This window comes from Camelus dromedarius, chromosome 17 (genome assembly GCF_036321535.1).
Source record: "Camelus dromedarius isolate mCamDro1 chromosome 17, mCamDro1.pat, whole genome shotgun sequence".
In the NCBI taxonomy this organism is placed as follows: Eukaryota; Metazoa; Chordata; class Mammalia; order Artiodactyla; family Camelidae; genus Camelus; species Camelus dromedarius.
Genome location: NC_087452.1, coordinates 18,417,523 through 18,427,494, shown reverse-complemented (window position 1 = coordinate 18,427,494; position 9,972 = coordinate 18,417,523). Strand labels below are relative to the sequence as shown.

The 9,972-nt window shown below is 40.4% G+C and overlaps 1 protein-coding gene across 3 annotated transcripts in view; it reads right to left on the bottom strand.

The window, feature by feature from the left end:
- LMOD3 (leiomodin 3) overlaps positions 1-9,972 on the bottom strand; it is a 42,943-nt gene that overhangs the window by 8,022 nt on the left and 24,949 nt on the right. For 2 of the 3 annotated variants that reach the window (XR_010384803.1, XM_031470715.2), the window contains exons 2-4: positions 8,820-8,876; positions 7,869-8,192; positions 4,124-5,503 (exon numbers count right to left, since the gene is read on the bottom strand). Coding sequence is in view for 2 of the 3 variants with exons in the window: in XM_031470715.2 (XP_031326575.2) it covers positions 4,124-5,503; positions 7,869-8,162 (1,674 nt within the window). In the remaining variant the exon portion in view is untranslated. Of the gene's footprint in view, positions 1-4,123; positions 5,504-7,868; positions 8,193-8,653; positions 8,775-8,819; positions 8,877-9,972 lie in introns of those variants that run through there. The other variant, XM_010987389.3, reaches the window with a different exon arrangement.

Here is a 9,972-nt window from a genome sequence, read left to right as displayed (position 1 = left end):
GACTGGGAGAGATGGGGCAGGATGGGAAAATCCACTCCAGCATGGGTTGTTTAATTCGGCACACTCGAGTTCAGCTCCTGCTCTGGGTCAACACCTCAATGGATGTCCAGGATAGAGACGAGGAAGACCTGCCTTGAGGATCTCAGAATCCACTAGGAGACCTACAGTGTGTCCCTAAGGGCTGTCAACTTGAGACACAAGGTGGGAGATGCCGGAACAGAGGCACAAATGAGGGGTAATGGAAATATACAGAAGAGTATTCACTACGGATGGTTTGGTGCCTTTTGTGATAAGGAGCCATATTGGAGCCATTTAAAAAGATACGTATATATTGGATATGTTAAAAAAAAATAGTTATTTTGTTTGATTGGCACCAGTGGTTGCCTATGACAGAAATGCAGTTGGCCTCAGGGAATCATACACTTGCTGCAGATGAGATTTTTATCTCAGTGAAAAGTACAAATACTCCTCTGGGATGGTAGGCAGTGAGTGGACCATGAAACTTTTTTAAAGAGGAAAGGAAATCATACATTTACTGGGCATGGATCAACCTGCACAAACCTAATGTGTTTATCTTGGGCTGGCATCACATTGACTCAGAGTTTCTATCAACTCACAGGAAAATGAATCAGCGATCCCCTAATAAATTCAGTTTGCTGGATAAGACAAAGACTTAAAACACAGCTAAAAACAATAAAAGCAACAAAACAAACTACAAAATTCTACAGGAGTCAACTAAGTAATGTAAATGAGTGAGAAAGGCCAGGTATTAGGCAGTAGGGCATGGTGGAGACAGGAAAAATGGACGGTCCATCATCTATCCTAAGGGAGGAGCCAACACACCGACGCCACTGATGTGTGCTACGCAAATGCCAGCTGGATCTGATGTTTCAAGTGCCGCCAGGTATCTGGATGTTATTATGTGATATTTTATAACTTGTACAATAATACTCAAGCCACACAAAATAGGCCTGCAGATCGAGGGCTTATAATCCACTAGCTTTCAATATCTGGTCCACAGTACACCTCTCTCTCACAATGAATTAAATGTGCAGCTTCTTGGAGGAGGGAGCTTTTGAGCCAAGTAAGTACACAGACTTTCCTTCATACTTTGCCAGAAGCTTCATTTCAGGGGTCCCAAGCCAGAAGCATGGGAGGTGGAGAGAATAAACATTAAAATAAAAAAGTAAAAATTTAAAATATAAACTGACTACTTAATAAGCTATGCTCTAGAAAATACAGAAGTATGATTTCCAAGTCCATGAGAGGAAAAAGAAAAAAAAAGAACCTTTTTTCCTTTTTAAGTTTTCTAAGAATAAATAATTTCTAAGGCTGTTTATGGACATTCAATGTTTTAGGTAGGAGCATGAGTAAAAAAAAAAATTAAAAGATTTCCAAATTGGGTTTTAATTTTAACTTCATGTTTGAAAATCCAGGGATTTAGAGAGCATCTCTGTCCTCCAAAACACAAGTGGGGGGAAAGTCTCAATAAATCTTTAGTTTTACTTCGCTAAAGTGACAGCTGACTGGCTAAAAGTAGCCCTTTCTGCTGGGATCTTGTGATATCACCACTGATGGTGTTCACAGTATTTTACGAGTCTAAGACGTGCATTTTTTTTTGATGTTTCCATGGTCCCAAATCAGAAAGTATCCTACAGTCATCAAGGTTTTACAACAGCCGGCTGCAGGTGTGAGCATGAACACATTGTAGCTTTTCACATTGTTAAGACTTTCCGTTGAGCTCGGTGTCCTGTTGGACCCACACACGTGCAGACGTACTGTCATTTAAAATACCCTTTAAAGAATGACAGAGCAAATGTGACAGAATGTGATGGGTGTTTAAAGATCCTCCATACTCTTTTGAACTTCCGCAAGTCTCAAATGATTTCAAAATAAAAAAGATTTTAAAAATGCCTTTTCAAAGATTACACTCTGATTCGGCATTAAAGCAGACATTCATTATGTACGCAGTGAGGTGCCAAGACGTGGCAGTAGGGAGCAAACTGACATTAGTGCAGTGACATTTTTGTCAGCACGACGATGCATTTTCACATTTTCCTTGCAGAGCATTTTACAGGACCACGCAGATGAAGTTGTGTAACATTCCGTATGTGAGATACATGCAAAGAGGTGCCTATTGCAGGCCAAGCCAGGCAACTGACAGCAGGAGAAAACACCAGCCCCTTGGAATAGATCAAAGACATTTCAAAGCAGAGGCTGACATGCAAGACCACCATCCACAACCCACGTCAGAGTTTACCTGCAGCCTGTTATTCTTAGGGGACGTTAAAAACAAAACACAAAACTGATAGCGCTTTAGAGCTGACTGAAAATAGAAAATGTAGTACTACCTAGGGTGTGTCATTTTGGTCATTATCATCATGAATTTATTTTAAAGTCTTTTGCTCTAGAATCTGGACTCAAAGCAGGTGTTCTCAGTTAACTAAAAAGCACTGTCTTGACCATGAAAACTCTAAAACCAACACTGTAAGCTCCATGAGCTTAAGACTATACCTGTCTTGTTCACCGCTGTATCCCTGACCCTCTGATAGTGCCCGACACGTGGCAACGCTACACAAGTGTTTATTGCAGTGATGAGTAAGTGGATGGATGAAAAGCAGCAGATCCCAGGGAAAGCAGATTTGCTCAGTAGAACATTCCCTTAGGAGGCAGGGTCTTGGGTCAGATGACCACTTCAACTTCATTCTCTCTTCTATGCTGAATCCACATGCAGTCTTTAAGGCAGATTTTTGAAAGACGGCTTTTTATTCCTTTCAGACTCATGTTATTTTCTGACTTTGCGTTTGCTTTGGTGACAGGTTACTGAGTGAGAGCGCTAGCTTCTTTCAAAACAACACCCTGATCCACTCCCTACAGAGGTCTGACTGCCGGGAGAGGAGCAGGTGCAGAAGGTCTTGATGTTGTGCCCAAGGGTGGGCAAAGAACCCTCGCCTGATCTCATGTGACCTCTAGAGCTCTCACCCTGGCCCCTGCCCCAGGAAGAATCGGAGTCCCTTTAAATCACAGTTGAAAGGGCTGGAAGTCATCTTCGATGTAGGAGGATGGAATATTGTCAATTCTGTATTACTAGGAGATGGGAAAACGGGACATCCATATGTATACATGTGAATAAGTAAGTTATATTATTTTAGAATATAAAGCTCTTAAAAGCAGAAAAACAAGCTTACATAGGAATGTGTTTAAAACATCTTGAAAAAACTATGACTCTATACGATGAAATAATATACTCTCTTGCCAACGTAATACCTTGGCTAAATTCCACACTAGATTTAAAAATAACACAGTTAATTATCAACCGTGGCCTCCAGACACACACCTTTCAGCCTCTATCAATGCCGTCACAGTGATGACCATACAAAAATGCATTTGTATAACTTAAGCTGCAAGGAATACAAGATGTTCCTCTAACAGCAGCAGTAATTGCGAATCACAGGAAATACGAAAAGGAAATAACAGTGAATGACGGCTCCGTTCATTCCTGGAGATGCAAATCTGTGGTTCATTATTTGTCTGCCCACCTTAAAAAAAGAGTCTGATTGCCATGGCAGGTAGTCTCCATCCATCTGCTGCAAAAGAACCAATTGTTTTGAAAGCACAATGGGAGCACTCGCCCACAAACAACTAGCCCCCTTGGACTTCATGCTTATTTTTTCCTGCAGCAGGCTCCCCGGGGATCTCTGCTGGTCTGCTCTGTGTGGATGGGGTGAATGAAAGCTTGACCCCGGACTCAGAACTGAACATCAACGTCAGCTCTACCCCTTCCAAGCTGTTCCTCCTGCATATGTTATTTCACGTCTCTAAGCCTCAGTTTCCTTCTTATTTAACAGTGAGAACAATAACACCTACCTTACAGGGTTAGGTATATAACCCTATATAATACGCGATAATTCATAGTGAATCTGGTCCATCATCAGCGCTCAATACACGTTAGCTGTTAGTATCACTGTTACGGAAGTTAAAAAGACATGCCTTTGGGGATGACCAGCAATTTAGATCTATGGTAATGCTGGTGGGTTTTCCTCAGTTAGTCACAATTAGAATCTCCCAGTTGGGAGCTGTCAATTGTGCTGTGTGTTCACCATGTCTCCTTCCTCCTACTTACAGGTTTCAGGTAGGCGACGTTGCTGTGACGAATGTCGTTCAAGAGCTGATCTCTGGGGGTGATTTCCACCAATGGGGGTGGCCTGTTTCTCGGCACCGGTTTGAGCATTTTGATCACGTCTTTGAGGTTGGTTTTCTCGGGTGGTTCTCTGGCTTCCGGCATCCGGGATTTGCGCTGGATCCTCTTCAGCTGCACCACCCGGAAGGAGTCGGGGTCCGTCCTGTACTGCGGAGCCTGCGATGGCTTTTTCGCCACTTCATTTCGCCGACTGAAGGGGACCGCTTGGGGGTTGGGAGGTCGAGGAGGAGAAGGAGGAGGAGGCTGGAGGAACTCCTGCATCCGAGAGTCGGGCATTGGTCCTCCCAGCCTCTCCCACATCCCAGGTGGCAGCCCCAACCCTTTCTCCAACATGGCTATTAACCTCCTCTGCTCTTTGAGTTGCTGCTGTTTTTGCTCTTCTTGTCTTCTCTGTCTTTGTTTATCCTGATTCCTGGTGAGCAGATTGGTTACCACCATTCTGGGACCTGGAAGCTCAAAATGGTAGCCCATCTTCAAGAGAGTGTTATTCGCCTTCAAGAGCCTGGATATTTCCATTTCAGCATGGTGGCCCAACATGTGCCTTTGATTGTGAAACCGAAGTTCGGTTAGTGTCTCATTGAACTGGAGACACCGCATGATGGCCACGATGCCCTTGCCTGTGATGAAATTGGACTCGATGTTGAGAGTGGTAATACTCCTATTTTCACGCAACATGTTGGCCAAGGCGAATGCTACGCTCTCATCCGCACCCACGTTTGCTAAGCTGAAGGTTTTGATGTGTTTGTTTTTCTTCATTGCGTTGACAAAGTCCAGTAACATTTCCCTGGGGATGTTTTCAATGTTGTTCAGGTTGAGTTCCTTCATGTCAGGGTCATTTTGTCTCACTCGCCTCAAGCTCCCATCCAGGTCCGTTTGGTTTCCTGAAGGCCTTGCACTTACCTTCAAAAAACTGGTATCTAGAGCTAATTTCTTGGGATCTAATTTTGATATTTTTTTCTCAGTTTTTTCTTGGGGTTCAGGTCTGTCCTTCTGTTCTTCAAATGCTTTATTAGTCACCTGTTGGCAGCTGTTCTCGCCATTTGTGATTTGCTCCTTTACTTCGCCTTCCTCTTCTCTTTTGGTTTTCTCATCACTCTCTGTGCTGTTGTCTTCTCCCTCATCTTCTTCATCTCCATCATCTTCATTATCTTCATTATCATCATCATTTGTTTCTTCAACATCATTGCTGTCCTTTGATTTTCTTCTAAGCGCAGCAATTTCATTATTAAGCTTTTCTTTTAAATACTGGGACACATTTTTATTGCCTTTGTCTATTTTTTCACATACCGCTTGAGTATTTTCCTAAAAGAGACGTTTAGGAGGGTTAGAATATATAGCCATGAACAAATATGAAGTAGAGCAGTATCTATTGGAGATTATAAAAAGATTTATGACTAAATGAAAAAAAGCCAGTAAGCTGCATTTATAGAATTCCATTTGTATATGTGTGTATTTATACACATACATATATACACACACACATAAGTTAATAAATGTATAGGAAACAAAGACTGTTGTAATGTTTACTAAATTAGTAGTTATCTCTGAGGATGAGAAGTAACCATTAAGATAACTGATGAAGGGAAGAAATGGGGGGATTTCCACTTTTTACATCATATAATTCTAGACTGTTTTTGATGGTTTTTTAAACAAAGTACACATATTAGTTTTGCAAACAAATACAATCAAAATAAAGTTTTATAGGCACACACATGCACAAATGCACATGTTTTTGGCTGTGTTCATCTCATCCCATGTATTAAAATGAAACCTAGTTAATTTTGTTTTCAGACCTATTGTTTTTGAAGCTGGTGTTCAATTCCAGAAACAGTTAAAAATTGTTTTGAAAACCTTATGCATGTTTCTATCCATTCATTGAAATCTTTGTTTCGTATACAGCTGAAAAGGCATCTTTGTATTCAACAGCTCTGGGTCACACAATCATTTCCTTATTGCCCTAACCAAGATTTGCATGGTTAATATGTTTGCCAATCTAATATAACGTGTACAACAAGTTTCCCTGAAAATGTAAGATATTGTGGGGAAAATGAGAGCAGTTTGATATTTAACCCTTGACTTTGATTTTGTCTGCTCAGCTCTGTGAAAACTGCCCTGGATGATCCAGAAACAGGCTTACTGGTCCAGTTCCTTTGGAAGGGAAGTGTCTAGGAGGCAGTGCCAGCTACAAAAGGGGACAAGATTATCAGAGATTTAGAAACAACTACTTACTCAGGGAGGGAAAATAAGTCTATTATCAATGTTTATTAGAATTTGCTTATCACTTTCCTATAAAGTTTGTGTACCTCATAGGTGTCATTCTGAAAGCTGGTGTAGCAGTTTGACACACAGGCTCATCCGAGCAAGAACTTGATCTTGGGGAGGGCAAAATGGGTGAAGGGGATCAACTGTACGGTGGCAGATGGAAACTAAATTTTTGGTGGTGAGCATGCTGTTGGGTATATAGAAGTAGAAATATAATGTACACATGAAACTTACACAGTGTTATAAACCAATGTTATCTCAATAAAAAAGATAAACCTAAAATTAAAAAAATACGAACTTGATTTTACTGCTATGCACATTACAAGTTGGAATTGACAGTTGACAGACACCTTAACTACCTACAGCCCTCACCACTGCATTTCTCATCTGTCTCAGCAGGGGGAGCCAACCATCAAGCTGTTTCAAGTATTCTGAAGGAAGAAAAAGTGTTCAAAGTACCCTTTTTTTTTTTAATCTGAAGTTGGTGTTCATACAGAATTGGCTTTTAATCTAGTTGTAAAATGTCTAAAAATTGTACCTGACACTCTAAACTGATCAAGCCAGCAACTTATTTTCTTGAGTGCAATACATGTTTAAACCCTCCTGACCATGAAACCAGTTTATAGCTTTCCTTAAATTACAGCCAGCATGATAGTAATGTGGCAAGAATGTTATCTGTATCAGGAGGCCTAACTAAAAGAGACTTTACCTGCCGGGATCTCTGTCTTCTTTTTGCTAAGTCATTTTTAAGTGAAACATTTAAAAATTATGCTAATGCACAAGTTCGTAGATTGAACCACAATTCTAGTTTTCATGTAAGAAACGTAATTAAAGAAAGCACTATCTTTAAAACACCTTAATACATCAATTTCAAAATTCATCACTGTTAGCCAACGCACTGTGGTAATGAGGGATTTTTTTCAGTTCTTTCACTTGGGTTTCATTGCAGGGTGTGTGGCTGGACTTCAGGGGACTGTGACACCTTTCAGACTGTATGTGAAATATTGCATATCTTGGCATGTACCAGAAGGAGAGGACACAAAGTTTGCTTCAGCCTCTTAAGGGGTCCTGTGAGCCAAAAAAGAAGCATGTAGGACAAATGCTTCTGGGTTATGAGTTACTTCATTAAGCGTCATGTCTACAGAGTACAGGCTTTCCTGCACCACAACCGCCATAGCAATTTTTAAAAGAGATATTTACAAGAAAGGACCACTTTTCCTCCCAATTATACCAATATAAGTGTTTTAGAAAGTTTCCATCTGCCATAATCTAAAAATAGCAAAAAAAAAAAAAAAAAAAAAAAAAGACAAAACACAGGAGTCTTGAGAAATGACAGTTACAACATGGACAGGTGCCAGCCCAGCCCAGGCAGCCATTTCTCCGTCGTACACAAATCCCCGGTTACCTCGGATGGCACAAAGGTGACAGGAACACGTTCGTCTTCCAGCATGCGTCTGGACGCCTTTTGCCAATACATATAATCAACAAGAGATTTATGGTCAAAGTTTCCTGTTGGTGGCTTGTCAGTCTGATCCTTCTGAATCATTCCCGCGGGAAGCCTGGGGTCAGGGGCCATGACTTCCATTTCTGATTGTAGTTCTTTGAGCTCTTCTGGGGACAAGTTGGCCAAGATTTCATCTTCATCAATCTCCCCATCAAAGAGTTCTTCTTGATCTGAATTCCTGCTATGTTCTGACATGATTTTTTTTTCCTATATTTTTCTGTCTTGCTAGAAAAGGAGAAATCAAGAAGGTATATATATATTTTTAAAGCTCTCAAGACGTTTCCCCCACTTAACAGGTGTCCCAGGTCAACACCACCTTGAGCAATTTTTTCCCCCCAAGAAAAGCACCCAGTGGTGCTTGCTGAGCTGCTAGGAGTGACTACAGCTCAGCTCATGCCGTAACTATATTAAGCAGGGCTTGGCTGGAGAGGGTCAATTTATGGAGCTACTATGCGCCTCTCTTTTTGGCAACTTGAGTCAGCTGGGCAAATCCATCTGACATTTCGGTCCAGCTGCTTAGGCTCACCAGTCAGTAACAGGTCTGCAGAATCTCTGCAGAAATAACATTAATTCCCTTCCTATGTGCTCTCACATTGTCCTACACAAATTCATGCAGCCCATACACAGAGACCCCATTCCTGCAGGGGAGACCACTTCTTTTCATTTAAATGATTAAAACAACTTACGATATTTCAGAAGGTAAATCCAAACAGCAACTTGAATTCTATTGAACGGGAAAATTTACGTGAAGGTGGAAATCAAGCTCTCAGGGCTTGCCTCTTCACTACCATGAGACTCTGGAAGCAAATAAACCCGCATACAGCCGAGCAGAGGTCTGGCTATGTCACTCACCCGCCACGTAAGCTGAACCTTTCCAAGCCGTCCTTATTTGCATCTAGATCCTGTGATCTAAACAGATGAAGACAACCAGCACTTGAATTTCCACTATGAGTGAGGAGTTTAATATTTCAGATCATTTATTTTCCTTATTAAGTACCCATTAAGCCAGGATAAAAATTTAAATGGATCTAAATTAAAATGTTAAAAAAAAATAAAACCACTCAAACCATTAAAGTACTGGAAGGAAATATGAAAAGATTTTTTCATAACTTCAGAGGACAAGATGGCAATATTTATCCAAATGACAAATGTACATTTTCTTTGACCTACAATTCCACTCTTAGGAATGAATCCACAGGGATGAAATGACACGTGTGCCAGTTTATTCAATATAGCAAACTACAAAACAGTGTGTATTATATGCTATTGTCTATGTCATAAAGGGTAAAAAGAGTACATGTATATATGCAAATTTTATCAACACAACACATCCTTGGAAAGATACACAGAAAGAAATAACACAACATTGTAAAATGATTACAAATCAATAAAAAAATGTTAAAAAAAATAACGATGGATGCTGCTGGAGACAGGAAGGCATTGTCTGGGAGACAGGACCACAAAGACTGTTACTGCACCCTCTTCTATAACCCACCACATTTTGAAACTTACGAATATAATGCTTACTCAAAAATGCACATTTACTGTACAAGACTTAGGAAAACACAAGGAAGCATAAAGAAAATAAAACTTGCCCCTTCTCACACCACCAAGAGCTACCACTATTAACATTTTGATTTGTTATTCCAGTCAATCCTTTCTTCCAGGCATAGGAACTCTTTTGTCATCTGTGTTTTACAAAATCATGATTTTTTTCCCCTAGACTCTAGTGTATTCTACTACTATATAATTTTCAATAGCTCCCTGTTAAGATTCTTTATATGGCAGTACCATAATGAATGTAACCAATCTCGTTGTTGGATATTTGGACTGTTTTCAATGCTCACAAGTACAAGTGTTTCTTCAATAAATACCCCCTGTAGTTAAGTATTTGTCACATGCAAGGTTATTATTTCTTTAGGATAAACTGAATACATTCCAAGGAGTGAAATTCCTGGGTCAAAGCATATGAAGAAATTGAAGGCTTTTCTTATGTGTGGCTAAG